The following is a 24,091-nucleotide window of genomic DNA, read 5'->3' as shown; positions in this document are numbered from 1 at the left end:
ACCTTACCTTCTCTTTCCCAGCCCACAGCTATGGCATCTTGGGGAGTTCCTTATAATCAGTTGACTGAGGAAGAGAAAACTCGGGCCTGGTTTACAGATGGTTCTGCATGATATGCAGGCACCACCCGAAAGTGGACAGCTGCAGCACTGCAGCGCCTTTCTGGGATGTCCCTGAAGGACAGTGGTGAGGCGAAATCCTCCCAGTGGGCAGAACTTCAAGCAGTGCACCTGATTGTTCGCTTTTCTTGGAAGGAGAACTGGCCAGAGGTGCGTTTGTATACTGATTCCTGGGCTGTTGCTAATGGTTTGGCTGGATGGTCAGAGACTTGGAAGGAACATGATTGGAAGATTGGTGACAAAGAAGTCTGGGGAAGGGGAATGTGGATAGACCTTTCTGAGTGGGCAAAAACCATGAAGATATTTGTGTCCCATGTGAATGCTCATCAGAGGGTGACTTCAGCAGAAGAAGATTTTAATAACCAAGTGGATAAAATGACCCATTTGGTGGATACCAATCAGCCTCTTTTCCCAGCAACTCCTGTCATTGCTCAATGGGCTCATGAACAAAGTGGTCATGGTGGTAGGGATGGAGGTTATGCATGGGCTCAGCAACATGGACTTCCACTCACCAAGGTTGACCTGGCCACAGCCACTGCTGAGTGCCCAATCTGCCAGCAGCAGAGACCCACACTCAGTCCCCAATATGGCGCCATTCCCCGAGGTGATCAGTCTGCTACCTGGTGGCAGGTTGATTACGTTGGATCACTTCCATCATGGAAGGGGCAGCGATTTGTTCTTACTGGAATAGACACATATTCCGGATATGGGTTTGCCTTCCTTGCACGACACGCTTCTGCCAAAACTACCATCCGTGGACTTACAGAATGCCTTATCCACCCCATAATGGTATTCCACACAGCACTGCTTCAGACCAAGGAACCCACTTCACAGCAAATAAAGTGAGAGAATGGGCACATGCTCATGGAATTCTCTGGTCTTACCATGTTCCCCATCATCCAGAGGCAGCTGGGTTGACAGAACGGTGGAATGGTCTGTTGAAGACTCAATTATGGCGCCAACTAGGTGGCAATACCTTGCATTGGGGCAGTGTTCTCCAGGAGGCTGGGTATGCTCTGAATCAGTGTCCACTCTATTGTGCTCTTTCTCCCACAGCCAGGATTCATGGGTCCCGGAAGAAATAGGAGTGGTACTGCTCACTATCACTCTTAGTGATCCACTAGATGAATTTTTGCTTCCTGTCCCTGCAAGCTTAAGCTCTGCTGGTCTATAAGTCTTTGTTCCAAAAGGAGGAGTGCTTCCACTAGGAAACACAACAATAATCCCATCGAACTGGAAGTTGAGACTGCCACCTGGCCACTTCTTATGCCTCTGAATCAACAGGCAAGGAAGGGGATTACTGTACTGGCTGGGCTGATTGATCCTGACTATCATGGGGAAATAGCACTGCAACTACACAATGGAAGTAAAGAAGAGTTTTCCTGGAATACAGGAGATCCCCTAGGGCGTCTCTTAGTGCTACCATGCCCTGTGATTAAAGTCAATGGAAAACCGCAACAACCCAATCCAGGCAGGACTACCAATGGCCAAGAAACTTCAGGAATGTAGGTTTGGGTCACCCCACCAGGCAAAGAACCACGGCCAGCTGAAGTGCTTGCTGAGGGAAAGGGAACATGGAATGGGTAGTGGAAGAAGGTAGTGATAAATATGAACTATGGCCACGTGACCAGTTACAGAAACAAGGACTATGAAGGCATAAATATTTCCTCCTTGTTTTGTTATGAGTATGTTTGTATATGTCTGTAAAGCAAATATCTTCACTTTCTTCTCTGTCTTATCCCCTTATCATATGGCATAACCTGTACTGTTCATTTTGCTGTATTTAAGCTAAAGGAAATCAATTTTAAGAGCTAATGTCACCCAAGGACTTGCACCCTATTCTGGATTTAGTGCGTTTCCAGGTGTACGCTGCACAGCGGAGTATTGTTAGGCAAAATATATGTCTGTTGTTGTTATCTACTTAGAGATAAAGTATGGTTTTAGGTGATGTGTATAACTGCCAAGTTCACAAGGGGTGGACTGTGATGGTTAGCTTCATGTGTCAACTTGGCCTGGTGATAGTACCCAGCTGTCCGGTCAAGCAAGCACTGGCCTAACAATTGCTGCGAGGATGTTTGTGGCTGGTTAATAAACCAACAGGCTGGTTTATTAAATTATCAGTCAACTGGCTGCAGCTGTGACTGATGACGCACCGAAGGGCATGTCTTCTGCAATGAGAGAATGCAATTGGCTGGATTTAATCCAATTAATCAGTTGAAGACTTATAAGTGACACAGATAGAGGACCTTCACTTCTTCTTCGGCTGCCCAGCGAAGCGTTTCCTGAGGAGTTCGTTGAAGTTGCTGGTTCGTTTCCTGAGGAGTTCATCGAACACATTCGTCAAAGATCCCAGTTCATTTCCTGAGGAGTTCATCAAAGTTGCCGGTCCGTTTCCTGAGGAGTTCATCGGACATCTTCTTTGAAGTTGACAGTCTGCTGACTGCCCTACAGAATTTGGACTCGTGCATACCCACAGTTGGCGTGAGTCACTTTTATAAATTTTATAGTCATAGATACCTCTCACTGATTCTGTTTCCCTAGAGAACCCTAACTAATACAATACAAAAAGGTAATATCATATGAAAGATATCTTAAGACTCCAGAAATAATTGCCTTTAAAAGTGAACTCAGTGTAGTTAAATGTTGACACTAGGCTATGGTTTCTTTTTAACATACCTAAGCTCAGACATTCTCCAATTGCCCTTCACTCAATCCTTGATGGGTGCACATCTCTTGGGGATACAGAGAGCACTGTCAGACTGACATGCTTATCAGAGCCACAGTCCCATGGCAACAGTACATCCGACAGAGCCCTAAAGCATGGATGCAAAGGGTGGGCTTACCTTTCTGAAGGACATTTCTACTTGCGTATCACCGTTGAAGTTAAACTTAGCAACAGCTTCTCCGTATTCCAAAATCTGCACTGGTGTCAACTTTTTTGGCTGAGCCTTCTCAGCAGGAGGAAGAAGCTGAGAAAGGAAGGGAGGGAAAAGAGAAGGCAAAAGGAAAATATTCAGAGACAGATTGTGGTGATGAACGCATAACTATGTTATCATACTGTGGACAGTGGATTGTATATCATGGATGATTGTATGGTGTGTGAATGTATTTCAATAAAACTGGATTTAATAAAAAATAAAAAAATAAAAATAAAATAAAAAAAAAAAGGCAAAAGAGAGCAAAAGGAAGGGAAATAATCACAATACATTCAGTAAATAAGTGGTGCTTTGAAGGACTGGGCTTTTCCTTAGAAAGAAAAGCAGCTGCGCTACCTCAATGTAGGTGCGTGGGAAGATCCCCACTCGGCCGTGATGTTCTCCTTCGTACCAGTTCTGATCAATCTGCTTATAAATGTAAACAATATCTCCCTTCTGCAAAGGAAGCTCCCTGTTGAAAAAGAGAATCACATCATTTTAGCAGATGTTTCAATATGTATAAGACTAAGACACTTCAGTTATTTAGCCAAGGGAGACTTTAATTGGGGTTGAAGGGGACAAATGGCAGAAGAGTGGGTGCCATACTTGGAAGTGAAAACCACTATTGAGGGAATTACATCACATTTGGCATTTTTCCAGTCTTTTGTGGGATGGATGTTAACAGTAAACTGTATAGCATGTGAAAGTGCTCAGAAACCTTTTAATTTGTATTTTGGTTTCCTCAATGAAATTTTAAATGTGAATGCTGTCTTATGCTCAGAATAGTTACCTCAGACACAGTGATGCACCTAGCAATCTAAACTGAAGTTTATTAAATGATAAAAAAAACATTTCCTTCCAGGCAATTGCCTTCACTACTCTATTCCATGCCCTAACAAGGCATGTCTTCATTGCTTTCAATTACCCTCATAATATTTGTGAAATATTGATATCCTATCAGTCCATTCATTTAGCCTTCCATCCACCTACCCATCTCACCATTCATCCATCTAACTATCTATCATCACACAGTAGAAAGATTCTGATGTTAGGCAGATTTGGGTTCAAAACCCAGTTCTACCATTAACTATTTCTGGGACCTGGGGCAAGATGCTTAATCTCTCTGAGATTCTGTTTCTTTATCTGAAAACAGAAGCTCAGAATTCTGGGGAGAATTCAGTCTCATACCACAAATAAAGCACCTAGAACAGTGGTTGGTATATGGTTAACACACAGTAAATGTTAATCCCTTTTCTTTTCAACATGGAAAAGAAATCTTAGAATGACAAGTGCATTCTCCTTCATATGTTCATCAGGCTTTTTTTCAATTTCTTCATATTCATTCTTTTGCTTGTCTCAAGAACAATGTCAAAATCTAACCAAGATCCCTTTTTTAAAATGACACAAAACATAAATGCTAAACAAAACAAAAACTTAAAAGGAGAGAGAAAATTGTAACTTGAAGTTTTCTTGAATTAAAAAAAATGCCTAGGTCTTTTCCATTTGCGTCAAACCAATAGCATGAAAGAAAGGTCTCTGACTGTAATTTGGAGGGGGTGTGCCTGCACTGAAGTGTGCCAGGAAGTCCCATGGTACGTGAAAGATGCTGGCTAAACAATGGGGCACATCTGGAAAACTTTACAGCAAGTCAGCACTGTGCTGAATGAAAGAACAAGGCAGCCTTTGTGGGTCCCATGCCCGGCAGATGGTAATCTGATCTTAAAGAGCCCAGGGAAGGGGATCCAGGGCACTTGTCTGTTAAGAAAGAACACCTTTGGCCAAATTTTACCAAATCCCTCTTTGGAGCTGTTGTGACTCAACCCCACTCACCCCCCATTAAACCCCACCCTGGCACACAGAGAAGCAGAACCCTTGGCATGCCCACCCCCTGCTGGAGAACGTCTCCCAGCTGGAGGGGTGTTTAGGAGCTGTAATGGTCCCACTGTTTAGCATCAGAAGACAGGCACATGTCCTGATTAAACTGAAAGTTAACTCACACATCTCTGTTATCCTCTCTTGGTTAACAAAAGCAGGACGGTGAGTTAACATATTTTGAGTACTTATTTTTACTACACTGTGCAAAATGTTTTCTAGGCATTACATCATTCATATCCTTAGCTGCCCTGCACAAGAGGTACTTTTTATTCCCATCTCACGGGATGAGGAAACTGAGGATGGGAGAGATTGGGTAACTTCCCCAGGGTCACAGAGACAGTAAGCGGCATGGTCAGGATTTGAAGTCAGGACTGCCTGACTCTAAAAGCCCACAATCTTTCCATTACATCATGCCGCCACCTCCTGTGCAGCTGATGAGTCAGATGATTTGAGTAATTACTGACAAACCCAAGTGGACCAGAACCATGGCTGTTCAGCCCCCACACAGTGCTTCCCAGCATCCAAGGATGAGGCGCTCCCCCTCTTATCCCAAACACGGAGACTCCCATCGAGGCTCCCAAGGGCAGGACAATGGGACAGCTGTTGGTCATTTTACTTTCAGCTGCCAATGAAAATTCATGGTGCAGTTATAATCCATAATTAGAAATGAAATGAGCAGGCTCTTTTTGGAACCCAGTCTCCAGAAGCATTTCCCAAACAGTGTTCCATGGAAAATATAAAGGTTTCCTGCTCACCTAAATTTATAAAGCACTGGGTTAAATAGGCCAATCAGGTTTCTTCACTGCAGGACTCCTAGAGCCATTAAAATGCCAATGATACAGCATGCAGTGGTTCCCGAACTCATTTCCATGACGGAACACTCTTTTTCTTGAGAAACATCTAGGTGGTTAGTTAGCATTCTGAGGAACATATTTGGTGAAAGGCTAGTCTCTCATGGGTTCCCACAAGCCTTTAATTTCCTGGGATACGGCAGCACAGCGGGTTATTAAACTGGAGGCTGGATTTGGTTCCTTCTATAGAAAGGGATCCTCAGATCAACCCACCGCTTAAAGCAAACTGCACCTCTATATAGCAGGAGTCAGGGTGTTGCAGTGGGTAAGAGCACAGGTTCTGGAGCCCGGGTGCCTGGGTTCAAATCCTGATTCCCTCACCTACTGGCCTGGGCAAGTTTCTTTCCTTTTTTCTTCTTTTTTTTGAAAGAGAAAGAATTACCTGTAGTCTTTCAAATAACTAGTAAGCTCCACCAGACAGGGATCTTCCATTTTGTTTTCTCCTGTCTCCTTAGTACCTATTACAGTGCCAGTATGAGCAAGTTTCTTAACCTGGAAGCCATCCTCATTCATATAGTGGGGTCATGACAGCACCACCCCATAGAGTCATGGGAGGGTTGAGTGAATTAACATTTTGAACAGTGCTTGGCACATACTAAACTCTATAAACTATTGTGTTTTTTTTTTCATTATTGTCGTTATTTATCCAACGCTTCTCTAAAAGTGAACTGCTATGTTTCAAAGAGGCAGCTAAGAAGACAGATAAATATGACTGGTGGCACTTACTTTAGTGTCTGAGCTTTAAAGTCAAATTTGGCTCTGGCAGGTCTCATCTAAACACAATGAACAAGGACAAGTTAAAATCACAAGTCGTATACAATGAAAAGGACACACTCTCACAAGTCTCCTGAAAGCAAAGCAGAAAAGATTCACTGTAACCAATTCATTATGGTGTAGAATTCTGGGCAAAATTCCTTTTGTCTGACGTTAGCAGAATACTAGATGGATATTCAGTCAACTACATCATTCATGAGAATACCCCCAAAGGGGGCCAGATTTGGGGGAAGAGATGGTTAGAAAAGTCCCAAAGCTGAACTGCTTCCCCAAAGCTGACCATGGCCATCAAAAAATGATGCTGTGGTGACCAAACAGAAATCAGCCAGAAGTCCGGAGATGTTTTTTATCTTACTCTCTGGGGGACAATTATGATCTGCGAATCAATGAAACCCTGATTCACCTTTCATATCATCTTTGACTCTGTATATTACTCATGGTCTATGAGATCATCCCCAAAGCCAGATAAGTGAGCCCTGAGCTCACTGTCTTTCTGCCAGTGCTTTCCCATTCCTGGTGGGGTAGGCCTCTCTTTCCAGACCCACAGGCTTGGAAAGCATCCTCAACCCCAGTCTCCACCTTCTCATCAAGTCTGTCAACAAGTTGCCCTGACCCTGCCTGCATTCCTCCACAACCCTGCTCAGGTCTGACCTCTTATTCCTAGAGGCACAAAGCTTCCTTTTATTTCACATTCTCTTCACTCTAATCTGTCACTCAGGAGCACAAATAACATTCCTCAAATACTTCTGTCACATCACTTCTTTGCTTTGAAGTCTGCCAAGGCTCTCAATTGTCCCTCAGATCAACTCTCAATTCCTGACGTGGTTAAGACCTCTGGGTAATTTCTCTCCACTCTCACCTAACAGCCTTTACCTCTGAATACACTCTTCCTGTTCCTGTCAGGCACATCTATTTGCTGCTACACCTTATCTAAACCTCCTTCTTTGCCTGAAATTTCGTCTCCAATTCCAGCAAGAAGTGTAACTTTACTTACCACATTCTTTTGCATATTTTTCTTCCCCACCTTTAAAAGTAATTATGTTAGCTATTTATATTTAATAGATGGGAGGGGGAGGAACCGTGTGAGCAGGCTGTTTCTGGCTGCCAGTGTAATCTGTCCCCCAGCCAGGAGAAGCCCCCAAAGTCAGCAGGAAAAACTAATATCTGGAGCTGCGTGAGCACCAAAGCTTCCATTCAGCAAATGGGGTCTTCCAATTTCTTCAACTGCTATGACCTTCTGGTCTAGGGAAACAATGTGATGAAAATTAAATTACACATCTTAATATTGGAGAGCATGAACAAAAATGGAGGAAGAAAACTGGGAGCCTCTAGGTGAGAAAATATGGTCTGCATAAGCTCCATCAGGCTTAGCAGTAGTAGATTCTAATCCCTCAGTAACACGCTCCATATTGCCGGGCTCCTTACAATGGGGTCTTTCAGGGATCTTCTTAAGGGACATGAATTCTCCACAGGAATTTTTTTATTTTTGGATTTCCTTTTGGACCTCTCCATCCATCTATTCTGAACGTGTACGTATTAGGGGTCACCTCAATAGCTGCCTCATAAATAAGTTAATACCACACAATTTCAAAGCCTGCATTTGTGTCTGTCTGTGATTAAATAGCAAAATTCAACAGTTGTGGGCTAATGAGAAAAGAACAGTTATGACAAATACCAAGTTCACAAGAGAAAACCAAAAGACTGAAGGGTGCATTGTAAGGACGAAAATTTCACAGCGATTCCAATAGAAAAAACAGTAGGGGGAAAAGTGAGTCACCACATGGCACTCAGCTGCAGAGCAGGGTGAACTTTAAAGACCTTACATTGAAATACACTATATTCATACCTTGAGTGGTAATGCAGTTTGAATAAAACAGTATCACCTATCAATTAAATTAATACAATTGTATAGGTGTATAGTTTGTTGTTGTTGTTTAGCATTTAAGTTGTAAATTAGTTTGGGTCAATACTGGGGGTTGGTGAGACTTCTCTTTTTTTTTTCCTTTCTTTTCCTTTCCTTTTTTTTTTTTTGCCATTAAAGGTTGAAAAACACCTTTACTCAAAGTTGAGAGTCTCTCTCCAACTCTTCTCTAGAAGTGAGAAAAACCTATTCCACCGAACTCAAAGTTGAGAAACACCTATTCCACTGAACTCTTAAAACTTATGTATGTGAGTCATTTTTGGTTGTACAAAGCATCATCTCCCTCCTCCTCTTTCTAATCCTTATTGAAGCCGAATCCATTGTTCCCTCCTCTGGGTCCCACAGCCTTGAGTTATTAGGATACAGATAACCAGTGTATGTGACTGCCTCTCTTACTAGATCACCAGCTCCTCGCCTCCCCACAAGGTCTTACACAGACTTAATGGTCAACCAAGTTCTACTGAATGTGACTGAAGCAGTCCACATAGCACAGTGTACTTGGGACTTTGTGGTCTCTACTTTCTCATGTCTGTCAGCCAACTTCTAGGACAGCGTGTTCTAGGCTAGCATCAACATCACCTAGGAAATTGTAAGAAATGCAAATTCTCAGGCTCCACTCCAGAATCAGAAACTTTGGAGATAGGGCCCAGCAATCTGTTCTTTAACAAGCCTTCCAGAGGATTCGGATACGTGGCTCAAGTTCAAGCATCACTGCTCTCAGAGAAGGAAGGTAAGGCAGGTTAGGCAGAGCTTGCCTGCCTCTCTCCTTGGTTATTCCATTCTTCTTTGGCATGAATTACCTACTCATGTAGGTGCAGCCCTGGGTGCCTTTGCATGCTCCTGTCCTCTCCCTCAATCATGCACAAGCAGGAAGGCCATTTTGAGGAGGAGCTGGAACGCTGACAGCCAAGGGGCTGTCCTTCCCTTGAAATTGAGTAACACTTGCTAACTTTGCCTCTTCTATGTTACATTTTTTCTCCATCATTCCTTCTTTTAATCTGGTTCCCTCTTTTCTCTATCTCTTCTTCCCAGACAACTTTTATTTATTTACCATTTGATGAATGCCAAGAGATGCCTCTGCCATGCAAAAGATATAAACGTGAGCATTTATCAACTATTATATTGAAAGGTTAAGAAACTTGTGCACACTTTGGATGTCACTACCCAACCTCCCAAATCCCCATTCCCCTTACTCAAAAGGAGATAATCTTCTGCAGGGCCACTTAGGGTCAGGTGGCAAAGCATTCAACTCTGATGCAAGATGCAGTATTTGGCCAGCACAAGAATTTCAGCATGTTGACATTTGTGTAGGAGGCCAAGACCTGGATAAAGTCACTTCAAAGGTTTGTTCTTCTTCATCCCTTTTATAAATAATATCAAGCTTTTGGAATCTAAACCTAGAAATGTCAAAATTAAGGGAGCAAATGGAACGTCTCACAGAGCTCTCTTGGCTGCTTTCTTAGCCTAACTGAAAAACTCTTTGGATTTCAGAATTCTTCAGTAAGGAGCTTCAGCACTACTGAAGGCTTTATATATTGAATCCATCCATACATGAATGGCAGTCTTGTTCTCTGATATTTTCTGTTAACATCACTAAATTTGAGGGCCTTGGTAAACGGCATAAATAAAGAATTGCTGGCTAACCTCTGGAATATGTGTTTCCCTATACCATCTCTTCAAAGAAGACCCTTGAAATTGCCCACACCATAAGCTGCTAATGCATATGGACTAAGGTATGAGGTTTCTAAGCAGAATGCACAGGTACACAGTATCATGATAAAACACAAGATGTAGAGGACTCGACTCATGAAGGCAGCCGATACTCTAGAGGCATGCATTAGGGGTATGCGCCAGCAGATCCCAGTCCCACAGCCAGGCATGCTTGAACATACAGAGCACAGGACATGGTGGGAATCATGTCCTTTACCAGCCACAAAAGAGCCAAAGCAAGCCTAAGTGCAGCAGGATGACAGATGCTATTTGGAGAACTAATTTGACCTAGAGGAGGCAATGCTGGGGGGAAGCAAATATTGCTTTGGGTCAAGCAGCAGATCGAGGTGACCAAAACAGACCTCTGACCCAGATTTCCTTTTTGCCGTATCGTCTATATTGAGGAGGTCCCCAAAGCGCTCGTTAGTGATAAACTGATGGTGTGTCGGAATGACGCCCGTGTGGCGCCGAGCTGCGATATCGGCCTCTTCTTGCTCGCGCTTAAGTCGTCTCTGGTCCGCTAAAAGTTTCTGCCATGAAATTGCATAAAATGGGCAGTGAATTATCTGGTCCATGATACTGGGAAACTGCCAACAAAAGCAACTAAGGAAGAAGGTGCTGGGACAAAAGGGAGGAAACTTTAAGGATCAGATGGCAGGGGTGTTACAGCCACAACTATGATATTCCCAGTGTAAACTACCTCCGGTGCACTCTGCATAGGAAGGAGACAGCACTGCACAGGAGAAACCTGGGGGAAGCTGGGATACCGGGAAAGATGAATTCCATACAATTACACTGTCTGGCAAATCATCTCCTGTTTCAGCCAAAAGCCTCCTGCCCCCTGAGACATGGGCAACAAAGGCCAGGTACCCCAGGGGATAAATCCAGAGCATGCATAAGCATTCTGGGCTGGCCACAGGGGCTAGAAGAGCTCTCCTTACCTTACTTAGGCAGTGCTGAGCTCCCACAGTGTATTCCCACGGTGGGACCAGGGCTGGCCTGATTCCTCCTACCCCATCAGGCCTATTAAACCTGCTATGGGCTTTCACTATGTGGGGTCTATGGAAACGAGGTCATTTTTGTGTTTCCTTTGTCTTTTCCTCTAATATGCTTGACAGAGTGAAGCTGCCTATTTCAAAACATATGGTGTCCCTTCTCCTAGGCCAGCCAACCCTTCCCTTGGGCACAATTCTTAGGAGGCCTTGGCACCGATAGAGGGCATCAGTTACTTTCTTACTGTACTTTCTTACCTATTTATTTATTAGGTGAGATGCAGCAGAATTTAAGAGAACAAGTTAGAATATAAACATAGAAAATAAATCAAGAATAATGGTGCCTAGGGTTAGAAGAGATATGCTCTTCTAGATTAAGGAAATAGTCACTTATTTCTCTTAAAAAGCCTTTTACAAAAATTCAACAACATTGCATTTTATTAAATGCCCTTTTGTTACCTAATGAAATAATCCTATGGAATATAATTTTCATCTTTTATCTTATACTATGCTATTTTACATTCCTGGGATTAACTCTCCTTATAGGAAAGCATTAATTGTAACCAATAGGATAATTCTTAGCAGGTTCAATAAAGCATCAGAATTCTTCCAGGAGGCAATTATATGCTTCAAGTGACATTTAGCCCCAAGGGATGGTGGGCCCAATTTTTCTCCAAAGTCTCCATATAAAGTGGCAACTACTCATCAAATGGCTGTGGGATTTCTAGTGCTCAGTTAAACTGCTGTAAAGATTAAATGAGAAAAGACAAGAGAAAGTGCTTTGCAAAGCACAGTTGTGGAAAGAGCACTGGCCCAGGAATCGGGAACCCTGGTTTCCATCCCTGCCTCTGGTATAAGTTCACTTGCTATGTGGCCCTGGAAAAGCCATGACCTTGCCACGGTCCTTTCCTGGCTAAAATGAAGGAGGTGGGTAGATGATCACTGATGCCCCTTCTAGGGCTGACACTTTCTCATTTTCTGAAATGTCATTATCATCAATGTTAACAATAAAGCACTTGCACAGGAAAGTGCCAGGACCAACACATCATGAGCTGGGCATTCTGAGGCATTTCTGTAGCGAGGGGAGTGGACTGATGCTTGAGACCACCATGTGCCCTGGCTCAATACCCCAGTGTTCTTGCCAGGCCTAAAGAGAATCAGTGGATGTCAAATGGAGCCAAGCTCCCAGCCCAGTGCTTGAATCTGACCTCAGTAAATGCATCAGCCCCAAAGCTTATCAATCACATAAGCCAAAAACCCTGGGGAAGAAAACACAGAACCTTTAAGGATCTCCGAGTCTATGTTATTCAGGAAGCAAGCTGCTCATTTTCTATATGCAACTTTTAATATATCAATTACCAATTGCTAAACAAAGTAAGTAAAATGTGCTTCCCATGTGGTAGGCAAAAATTCTACCAAAAAACCTTCCAGGTTGGAAGCCAGGTTTATACCACTAAAAAGGAATTAGATCTTCATTCATCACAGTAGCCCAGGCCTATGTAAGTGGGAATTTCATATCTCAGTGACAGTGCACCCTTAACCAAGAGCTATATAAATGAATCTATTCTGTAGTCTGATGGACACTCAATGAGAATGAGTTTTGCTCTTATTACTACAGATAATGCTGTGTATCAAATGCTTCGTATTGTTTCTTTCCATCAACAGGTGCAAGTGTCTTATTGAATACTGTTGGCATTGTGCCTGGAGAGGAAGAGAGGTATAGTCATTTCTTTTTTATCTTTTGTTTCACCACCTGGCAGCAATGATTATTAGTATTCAGTTCTCCTCAAAATCAGCATTACCCTAAGTCCTTTAGGAAAATTCACCTAAACTCTGGAACCGCCCTACAAAACAGAATATAGAAAAAGGATTTTGGACTTCAAACGAAAAGGAACTGGGTTTTATACATGTGAACACCCCCACTCCCACCCCGCCACCAACAGGTTTAAAGCATTCTTCATCTCAATTCATTACAGGAAAATGGGCATCAGAGTTTTGTTTAATCTATAGGTCCCTTTCTCCTGGAATGTAAAGACTAGAAAGCACTCATCGTAACAACATTGTATGATAATAGAAACTTTCGATTTTGCCTATTGGGCAGATATTTAGAACTCTCTCTTCCTAAATCGCTGAGAGAAAGAGCTCCATTCTCTGCCCTGTCAGTCATACCACTGTTAGCACAGACATTTCGGTAGCAGCAAGAAAATCTACATTTTGAAGGAATTGGCTGGGATTTACTAACGATTATTGGGGTTTCTTCCTTCTTCTCAGTTATAGGCAACAGAATTATTGCCAGTCTTCTCAAACTGTTCTATAAAATGTACCATTCATTTTCTTCTTTCTCCTACCACATCCTTCTAAATTTGAATTATGCTTCATGCTGAGAGGGATGGGCAGTACTGGAGAAAGATGTGAGTGGATTTCCCTACAGACTATAGAGGTGGGGGAGGGGAAAGAACAAAGCAAATTCTGGTTTCCAACTTACAAACCACTGAATGCAGTGGTGCAATCTCATTCTGTACCTCCTATACACTAGTGCTGACTGGACTTGACACTTACAACTTAGTACTTGCAGGGAGATCAGTCCTACTTTTTGGATAAGAAGACTAGAAGGGGAATGAGTGAGCCTATGTCATAGACAGAGGCATTGGTAAAGACCTCAATCTTTGCTTCTAATCACTAGACTATGTCACCTCTGATACTTCCTTCAGATTTTTAGCTTAGGAAGAGCTAAGAGATTTTAAGGTGGGTTTACCTCTTTATCATCATAACGCCGTCGAATAAATTCTTCTGTGGATTCCAGATAATCAGCTGGTATAAAATGTCTTGGTGATTCTGAATCTTTAAAACAACAAAGTAGAGTTAAAATAGACAATGATTCAGTTCAGGAAACCAGGTTGAGAAAAGATTTCCAGCTATTAACCTGTCATCCATTGGAAATATCAAGTTTTTAGAGTCATTGTTGATTAATGATCAATAATCAAATTTTGAAGAAAAAACAAACTCTCCCTCACCCCCACCCCCACCTTGGATCTACTAGCGAACTAGTCCAATACAAAGAAAACCAATTGGAAGGCAAAACGTGAGCAAAAACAGAGGTCCTGTTTTGAAGAGTGTCCCTACTAAGTAACGTGCAGTGTCTTAAAGGGACAAACCATGCACTCTCACACACACATACACACACACAGGGCCACCGAGAGAGGCTGCCTCTCAAAAAACCATGGGATAAGTCAGGGATTGGTGCAAATACATTTCTCAGATGAGCTAAACGGCCAATTTTTCTTTCGAAACAGAGTTTGGTGGTTAGTCTAAATGACACAAGGGCTTTGTTTTTAAAGAAGTGCAGCCGCTACGAGCCATGATTAATTGCCAAGCAAAATGAACAGAAAACAAAAGACGGACCAGAAGATGAGCACCAAGGGCACACGGGAGGAGGGGACAGAGCAAGCAAAGTGGAGACACGGATGAGGTGAGACTGGTCAAAGACACAAAATGCCACCTCCGCGGGACGTTCCCAGTTCACTGTGGGGGTTGTTGTTTCTATCCAGGCCATGGTCTGGGTATGGCACAGAGCTCCCATTAGTAAAGACCCTTGGGCAGGCCTCTGGGACCCAGGGTCTCTCCTGAGGGGGCTTGGAGATCCGGCTAAACCTCTCCATGGTGTGTCGGGAAGACAGACGTTTGGGAACAGAGGGCTTCCCCCTGGAGGGAAGCTCGTCCTGATGGGGCTGACTGGGGCGCTCTGGTTTCTGGCCCGGCGGGAAGCCCAAGGAGTCACTGGGGGACGGCTGTCTGGGTTGGTTCTGGAGGGGCTTTTTCAAGCGGAAAGGGAGGGGGCCCATTAGGTAGATATTCCTGAGGAGAGTGCCCTTGTCCCCTCTGGAATCCAGGCGCCAGTCAGGCTGTCTGGGGATCTGCTGCTGTTCGTGCTTCCGGATGGTGGTAAAGCGGGTGTACGAGGCTGGGCAGGTACCCTTGCACTTGTTGAGACGATGTCTGGGGAAGTCTCCGTGGACACTGCCACTGCTGCCCTCTCTGCTGTCACTGGAAATGTTTGAACAGCGGTCTAGCTCATCGGAGCAGGCTGCGAGGGGGTCAGAGGGCACAAGGCCTGTGACGGCCAAGGTGCCGGGATCCGCCATATTGCTACATGCTGGGGAGGCATAACCCCCCCTGAGGTTCATCCTGTCCATCTCCCTGGGCCGGAGCTTGGTTGACTCAAGGAGGGACTCAGCCGAGCGGGCTGAGGTCAGGCCGCTCCGGGATGGCACAGGTGTAGGGGACTTGCTCAGCCTGCCGGACAGGTCCAGAGATGGCATGGACCGGGACCGCTGAATCAGCTGCTCAAAAGCTGTGATGCGGGATGAGACAGTGTGCTTGGGGATGTGCTCTGAGCCCTCCTGGCTGGGGCCCAGCTCACCCCTGGACAAGGCCAGACTGCTCCTTTCAAAGTGGGAGGCAAGGTCCCGCACACTCGAGGAGACGGATCCCAGGAAGAGGCCAGCTCGGTTGATCTGGTGCATGTCCCGGTAGAACATGGTGAACTGCATTCCAGTCTTGCGTGAGAGAGGGCAGGGCCTCCTGGCACTGGAACTATACTCCTGGAGGCTCATGGTGCTGCTCGACTTGCTGTCATAATCTCGCCGAGAGCGCATGAGCAGGTTCTCAATACTCCCTCCCACGTGGAGGGGGTGACCTCTTTTGGAATCATTCAAAGAAGCTGAAATACAAAGGTTCTCACAGCTCTGAGCCTTCTCTGAAGCCAACAGGACACTCTTCTGTTCTTGCAAAAGAGCGCTGGGAGCAGAGAGCCTGGGTTTGAATTTGGAAGGAAGGATTTCCGAAATGCAGGCTTTTGCAGCAGACAGGGGCTTCTTGTGCTTACACACAGGGCCTAACACATTGCTAGTGTTAAACGTTCGGCTATGAACCGAAGATGAAGAAATCATGTGAGCATTCCCACCTTTACGATCCACTGGTAAGCATGCAGAATAAAATAAACAGACCCATTAGGTTAGAGCTGAAAGCTGCTTAAAATAAAAGGAGAGGTAACATGCTCAGTTTTCATAAGGGCTTTTTTTTTTTCCCCCAATTTCCAGTCAATGTCTGGAAGCAAAATAATTTGTGCTGCAAAGCAGGTGCAAAGATGCAACAAAAAAAATGGCCACCCTGCTAGAGCCAGGAAAAGCCAAAGCTCAGCTAATTTCTAAGGGAATTAGAGAAAAATAAAAAGAGATGGAGAGAGAAGAGATGCTTCAGGGAGAACAAAGTTAGGGGTTCAAAGGAAGGGAAACTGTTAATACCAGAAAGAAAAATGGCCGGTGAGAAAACAGGAGGGGAATTAAGAGGGCTAGAAGTCCTGAATCTGGATCTGAGCAAGTCAGAACCTGTCCCAGATGTGGAGGTTCACGTGCTGCCAACATTGAGATAACACGTGTATACAGGAGAAACGCCTCCACGCTACACCCACCCAATTACCTTTAGTGGAAGCTGAGCTGGATGGTCTCTTGAGCCCACTCAGGCCCTGAAGAGGGATGTCTCCACCTTCCAAGACACTTTTATAAATCTGCCTCTCGTTCTCCAAGCTAGTGAGATCCCCAGAGGCCCCATCTGATTCCCTCTTTACAGCATGGAAGTTGGAAGAATATATACTACAAACAATGTAATTTTAAAAAGAAAGAAAGAAGAGAAAGAAACAAAAAGATATGGATAAGAGTTAGCATCTTAAACATTTTTCTAAAAACCATATTACCAGCTGAGGACTAGGAAGACACTTCCAGCATCCTAATCAAGCACTGTCCTCGCTAAAGGGCACCCTTATTTAGACATAGATTTCTACAGGTAAGATAGGCCCACTGAGGCTCCCAAGTGCTCAGGAGTCTCATCCAAATAGCAGTGCTCTCACTGGGATGACAGTGTCTGTGCATAGAGGGTAATGCTGTGAAGCACTGCCTTGGGGAGGGACGGCTGGGGGCCCAGAGATCTGCACACTCGTTAGTACAGTCAAGGACATGAGTCGAGCCTCTGATGTGTCATTGGCCAGTACCAGCTATTTTAAGCCTACTACTTGAATTATTTTTCTGGATTATTCTTCACAAGCGCCTTGGTTGATGAAGGAGTAAAATTAACTACCAGTCCAGCTGTCCTGTGCCTCCAGGAAAATCAGCAACCAAGCAAAATCAGAACCAAACATTCTATGTGCTTTCATTGTCACAGCCCAAATCTGCACATACTTCTTTCAAAATGTGTTCAGAACCTTATGATAAGTATTATGGGGATAAACTATTGCTCATTGTATTCTTCATTTATTTTTACCTTGTTGAAATCTAGGTATTTTTTACAAGTTGCCACAAATCCTTTTTCGGAATGAGGTGTGGCATGGAAAAAAACTAACAGCACTTACTCATTGTAGCCTTCCCTTCCCCTTATCCCAGTTTTCTATGCCCTCACACACCTGCACATTGACATGACACTGAGCCGCACAGACACACACACACACCTGTGTGCTCTTCCCAGTTAAGTCAATGACCTCTTTCCCACCAAAGTACTTAGGCTTCTCCTCAGCTGCTTTTCAATCCTACTGAATTCAGTTTACTGGTATTAAATGGATTTCTCAGCTCTGAAGATCCTCAGCATAGTGGAATTCTTGCCACCCAATATTTTATGCATATTTCAAATACACAGAAAAGCTTAAAGAATTATGATAGTGAGCTCTACAATGAACATTGGGGTGCACCTGCTCTATCACACATCCGTCTTTCATTCTACCCGTCCATCAGTGGATTTTCTTTTTGCATTTCATGCGGCTGGCCTTTCATTTTGTACATATCCCCAGCCTGAGGACCCGTGGCACAGACAAGGACAGCACTAACAACCCTACACCCCACTGGGGAGAAGCCCTAGGTGGGAGGCACTGCCCTAAAGGCTTGGCAAACATTTTCTTCAATCTTCACAATCCTTGTTTATTTTCCTTCCACTTCTCAGATGAAGAAACTGGGGCACTGAGACATTCGGTAACTTGTCAAATCAGGGACAGTTAGTAGAATAGCAGAGTTAGAACCTGAACCACGTCGTCTGACACCCTCAGCTGCTGTTTTATAACATTTCCCTTGGACCGAGGCAGCAGTACCTACCACAAGCCCCAGCTCACCCAACCACAGAACCAGAAGGGAGCTGACGGGTGCTCAAGCTCCCTCTACATCACCCCACTGAGTGTCACCTGGACCCTACTGTGAGCACATTCCCAGGACAAGCAGCACCAGACCCAGGATTTAGCGCTGGAGGGAACATGACCATCTGTCCGCCTCAGAGCAGTTAAGTACCCCCCCCAAGCAATGCTACTGCCCCTGGGAAAACCTCTCATGGGAGCTGCCATTTATTGGGACCTTATCATGGGCTTCATGTGTCCTATTTCAGGGAGCTGCCCAGGAGGAGAGGGCTCTCCCAGGTCCCTCCTGATATTCTCAGGCTTAGGTAGGAGATCAAATCCTTTTTCCCTTTCCCAAGCTGAGACAGAGGACCTGCACTGGGAATCTAAGGGAAAAGCAAAACAAACTCTTAGGGCAGAAAATATAAAAGCACGCAAATGAAGCGAATTTACAGAGCAGACACCAGGGTGTCTGTCAGAAAGGAAGGGTGCCAAACTTTTTGCCAGGTTCCTTATTTTCAGGAGCCCACCAGATTACCGATTCCATGAAAGCTCTCAAATATCTGTTGAACAAATGAAAGGTCACACTTCTCAGAACCAAAATTGCCACATGAGAGCTGATAGAGGATATTTTCTTTTTTAAAAATTTAATCTATTAACAATAGTCCAAAGGTTACATTAGGTTCACTGTTTGTGTTGTACAGTTCTATTGTGTTTTTTAATTTTTTTATTCTATTACCATATATACAACTTAAAATTTCCCCTTCTAACCACATTCAAATACATTATTAAATGGTGTTAATTACATTCACAGTGTTCTGCTACCACACCCAGCATCCATTACCAAAACTTTTCCATCACCCCAAAGAGAAACTCTGTACCAATTAAGCATTAACTCCCCATTTTCTAAACCCATCCCAGTCCCTGGTAGCCTGTATTCTAGTTTCTGACCCTAAGAATTTGCTTATTTTAATTATTTCATATCAGCGAGATCATATAGTATTTGTCCTTTTGTGTCTGGCTTATTTCACTCAACATGATATTTTCTTCAATGTTCATCTAAGTTGTTGCATATATCAGAAATTCATTCCTTTTTATGGCTGAATAATATTCCATCGTAGGTAATACTACATTTTCTTTCTCCATTCATCTGATGATGTATACTTGGGTTGCCTCCATCTTTTGGCAACTGTGAATAATGCTGCTATGAACATTGGTGTGCAAGTTATCTGTTTACGTCCCTGCATTTAATTCTTTGGGGTATATAACTAGAAGCGGGATGGCTGGGTCATACAGTAATACCATAGTTAACTTTCTGAGGAATGACAAACTGTTTTCCATATCAGCTGTACCATTTCACATTTCCACCAACAATGAACAAATGTTTCTATTTCTCCGCATCCTCACCAAAACTTGAGACTTGCCACTTTCTATGGCTTCCAAATACTTTCTCCCATTCCATAGCTTGTCTTTTCACTTTTATGACAATATCCTTTGATATATAAAAGTTTTATATTTTGGTGAAGTCCCATTTATCTATTTTTTCTTTTGTTGCTTGGCTTTTGGTGCAAAGAAAGCTGTTGGAAAGATTGGGATTGCATTGAATCTATAAATCACCATTGCCTACAAAAGGTCCTGAAGATGCCTGCCTATGTTCTCATCTAGGATTTTATAGTTTTGGTTCTTATATTTAGGTATTTAATCCATTTTGAGTTAATTTTTTTTAATGGTGTGAGGTAGGAGTCCACCTTCATTCTTTTGCTTACGGATAGCTGGTTTTCCAGGCACCATTTGTCAAAGATACTATTTTTACCCCATTAAGTGAACTTGCACCCTTGTCAAAAATCAAATGGCCATGTTGAAAAGGGGTGTATACTTTATGCAAAAAGGGGATACATCTAGCTAATGTTCTTGAAGAGGCTATTGCCTCTGGGTTTTGGGTCTTAGCTGTCATAGTTCTCCGAGGGATTTAAGTTTCTGAAGAATAAACGTAGTGAGTGAAACTCTTATAGAGTCTCAGAGATCCGGGTATTCTTTAGGGTTTTCGGGACAACTGCTGACTTGGGCTTATCTTACTGTAGTCATTTGGCATATCTAGGTGAAGCTTGCAGAGAGGAGTAACCTCCAGGACAGCCTCTCGACTCCACCTGAGCTCCCCCAGCCACTGAAACCTCACTTTGTTTCCTTTCTTTCCCCCTTTCTGGTCAAAAAAGGCACTCTCAATCCCTTGATGCCAGGATCAGGCTCATCCCCAGAATCTGTGTCCCAGGTCGCCAAGAAGACTCACTCGCCGGGGGGATCCTATCCCACATTAGGGGAAGGATAATTGAGGGTTGTCACTGCCCAGACATCCCCGAAGTTCGGGAAAGTGATTCAACTAGAAGAAGGAGTAGCAACAGACAAGATGGAATTTAACAAAGGATTATTAATACTGAATCCCTGTAATAATCTTCTTTTTCTTGGTTGTTGGGGTGTTGGAATAGCTAGAAGGAAAGAACTGAAATGGTGGAACTGTAACCCATAGCATCCTTTGAAATTTGTTCTATAGCTACTTGTTAAATTGTAATTTGAAAGTTATCACCTTTTTGTATACATGTTATATTTCACAATAAGGAAATAACTGAAACTGTGAAACTGTAACCCATAACGTTCTTTGAAATTTGTTCTCTACTTGTCAAATTGCACTTGGAAAGTTATCACTTCTATGCATATGATATATTCTACAATAAAAAAAATATGATTTACAACAATCAATTGGCCATAAATGCATGGGTTTAGTTCTGCACTCTCCATTCTATGCCAGTGGTTTATATGTCTGTCCTTGGTGCCAGTACTATTCTGTTTTGATTACTGTAGCTTTATAATAAATTTTAAAATCAGGAAGCATGAGTCCTCCAACTCTGTGCTTCTTTTTCAAGATGGTTTGGCTATTTGGGGCCCCTTACCCTACCATATAAATTTGTTGATTGCCTTTTCCATTTCTCCAAAGAAAGCTGTTGGAAAGATGCCTAGGATTGCATTGAATCTATATATCACTTTGGGTAGAACTGACATCTTAACAATATTTAGTCTTTCTGTCCATGAACACAGAATGCCCTTCTATTTATGTAGGTCCTTTGATTTATTTTAGCAATGTTTTATACTTTTCCACATACATGTCCTTTACATTCTTGGTTAGATTTATTCCTAGATGTTTCTTTTAGTTGCCATTGTAAGTGGAATTTTTTTTTTCTTGATTTTCTCTTCAGGTTGTTCATTACCAGTGTTTAGAAACACTCCTGATTTTTGCATGTTGATCTTGTACCCCACCACTTGGCTGAATTAGCTCTAGTAGCTTTGCTGTAGATCTTTCAGCATTTTCTATGCATAGGATCATGTCATCTGCAAATAAGGAAAGTTTTCCTTGTTTCTCTCCAATTCAGATAACTTTTCTTTCTTTTTCTTGTGTAACTGCTCTGGCTAGTACAATGTTGAATAACAATGGTGACAGTGGGATTCCTTATCTTGTTCCTGATCTTGTCTTGTTCCTCATCTTAGAGGGAAAGACTGCAGTCTTTCACTGTTGAATATGATGTTAGCTGTGGGTTTTTTTCATATATGCCCACATACGTGTGTTGAGGAAGTTTCCTTCTAGCCCTAGTTTTCTAAATGTTTTTATCAAAGGGTGCTAGATTTTGTCAAATGCCTTTTCTTGCACCAATTGAGATGATCATGTATGTTTTCTCCCTTCATTCTATTAATGTCGTATATTACAGTAATTGAATTTCTTATATTGAAACCACCCTGCATACTAGGGATAAATCCCACTTGATCATGGTGTACTTCACTTATGTGTTGTTGGCTTTGGTTTCCTATTGTTCTTTGAGGATTTCTGCATCTATATTCATAATTATATTCTGTAATTTTCTTTTCTTTTGGTAGCCATACCTGGCTTTGGTATTAGGGTGATGTCGGCTTTGTAGAATGAATTAGATAGTGTTTTCTCCTCTTTAAATTTTTAAGAAGAATTTGAATAGGACTGGTGTTAATTCTTCTTAGAATGTTTGGTAAACTTTACCAGTCAAGCCACCTGGTCCTGGGCTTTTCTTTTTTTGGGAGGTTTTTGATTACTGATTCATTCTCTTTACTAGTTATTGGTCCGTTGAGATCTAATTCTTCCTGAGTTAGTGCAGGCAGTTTGTGCGTTTTTAGCAATATGTCCATTTCATCCAGGTTATTGAATTTGTTGGCATACAGTTGCATAGTATCCTCTTAAAAACTTTTTACTTCTGTGGGGTTGGTAGTAATGTCCTCTCTTTCATATCTGATTTAGTTTTTTGCATCCTCTTTTTTCTGTCAGTCTAGCTAAAGGTTTCTTGATTTTATTGATCTTCCAAACAGCCAACTTTTGGTTTTGTTCATTCCTTTGGATTTTTAATTCTCTATTTCAATTATCTCTACTCTGATCTGTTTTTTTCCTTCCTTCTGCTCACTTTGCGTTTAGTTAGCTCTTTTTCTAGATCCTCCAGTTATGAGTTTCAGTTACTGATTTGAGATATTTCTTCTTTTTTGACATAAGCACTTAGAGCTATAAATTTCTCTCTCAGCACTGCCTTTGCTACATCCCATAAGTTTCAGTATATTGTGTTTTCATCTTCATTTCCCTCAAGATGTTTCCTAATTTCCCTTGTGATTTCCTCTGTGACCCACAGGCTGTTTCAAAATGTTTTGTTTAATTTCCACATTTGTGATTTTTCTTGTTCTCCCTCTGTTATTGATTTCTAGCTTCATTCCAGTGTGGTTGGAGAAGTAACATTGTATAATTTCAATATTTCTAAAATTTATTGACCTAACATATGGCCTATCCTGGAAAATGACCTTGCATACAAGAAGAATGTGTATTCTGCTGCTATTGGGTTAAGTGGTTTATATAAGTCTGTTAGGTATAGTTGGTTGATAGTATCATTCCAGTCTTCTATTACCTTATTGAAAGTAGTGAATTGAAGTCTCCTACTATTAAACACACCATCCATCTCTCCCTTCAAATCTGTCAATATTTGCTTCATATATTTTGGGATTCTGCTGTTAAGTACACATATATTTATAATCGTTATGTCTTCTTGTTGAATTGGTCCCTTTATCAGTATATAGGGACCTTCTCTGTCCCTCATAACAGTCTTTGATTTAAAGTCTATTTATCTTATATTAGTATGACTACCCCAGTTCTGAGATGATGTCTAGCTGTTCAAAGATTCTCTGGGGGAATGGCACATTGGAAGATCTTACGCCACCATCTTGGGTTGACCAGAAGTCTATAAGAGCTGATTCATCACCATTACTAATGGGATTGACTTCCACTTTCTTCTGAGGCTGCCTCACTTTTCCAAGTGTCACATTACACACATTTTTTTCAGACTTATGTCTCTGGCCTGGATCATTCACTCACCTTCTAAGTAGTTTCTCTGTTTGTGCTAAGGATATTTTTTTCATTTGGGAAATCATTTATTTATCATTTCTTCCAAATGTATAAGAATGATACCAGCTTTACGTAGGGCTCCTAGCTTCTGACATCAGTGAACATGGAATCATTACAACCGTGTAAAGCGTAAGATTGCAGGGAATTAGGACAACCCAGGCTTGGGCTGCCTGCCCTTACTGATATCTCTGGAGCTAGCCACTCCTGTCTCCAGAAACAAAGTGCTTTGATTTTTCAGGCTCAGGGGCCAGCTCTAAGGAAGGACATGGGCTACCACTTGAAACAGCTTTAGGGGTTCCTGGCTTTGGCCTGCAGAGAGCATTCACAGGCTTTA

The 24,091-nt window shown here is 42.7% G+C and overlaps 1 protein-coding gene across 50 annotated transcripts in view; it reads right to left on the bottom strand.

Annotated features, from left to right (window-relative positions):
- Positions 1-24,091, bottom strand: part of SORBS1 (sorbin and SH3 domain containing 1) — a 255,908-nt gene that overhangs the window by 28,452 nt on the left and 203,365 nt on the right. For 27 of the 50 annotated variants that reach the window (XM_037805198.1, XM_037805195.1, XM_037805201.1 and 24 more), the window contains 7 exons: positions 16,634-16,806; positions 14,655-16,130; positions 13,911-13,996; positions 10,526-10,693; positions 6,485-6,531; positions 3,390-3,504; positions 2,961-3,086 (listed from right to left, as the gene is read on the bottom strand). In XM_037805198.1, coding sequence (XP_037661126.1) covers positions 2,961-3,086; positions 3,390-3,504; positions 6,485-6,531; positions 10,526-10,693; positions 13,911-13,996; positions 14,655-16,130; positions 16,634-16,806 — 2,191 coding nt within the window. The remainder of the gene's footprint in view (positions 1-2,960; positions 3,087-3,389; positions 3,505-6,484; positions 6,532-10,525; positions 10,694-13,910; positions 13,997-14,654; positions 16,131-16,633; positions 16,807-24,091) is intronic. The other 23 variants (XM_037805223.1, XM_037805226.1, XM_037805227.1 and 20 more) reach the window with 3 other exon arrangements.

The sequence above is a fragment of the Choloepus didactylus genome, chromosome 15, assembly GCF_015220235.1.
Source record: "Choloepus didactylus isolate mChoDid1 chromosome 15, mChoDid1.pri, whole genome shotgun sequence".
Lineage (NCBI taxonomy): Eukaryota > Metazoa > Chordata > Mammalia > Pilosa > Megalonychidae > Choloepus > Choloepus didactylus.
This window is presented reverse-complemented; position numbering and strand designations above follow the sequence as displayed.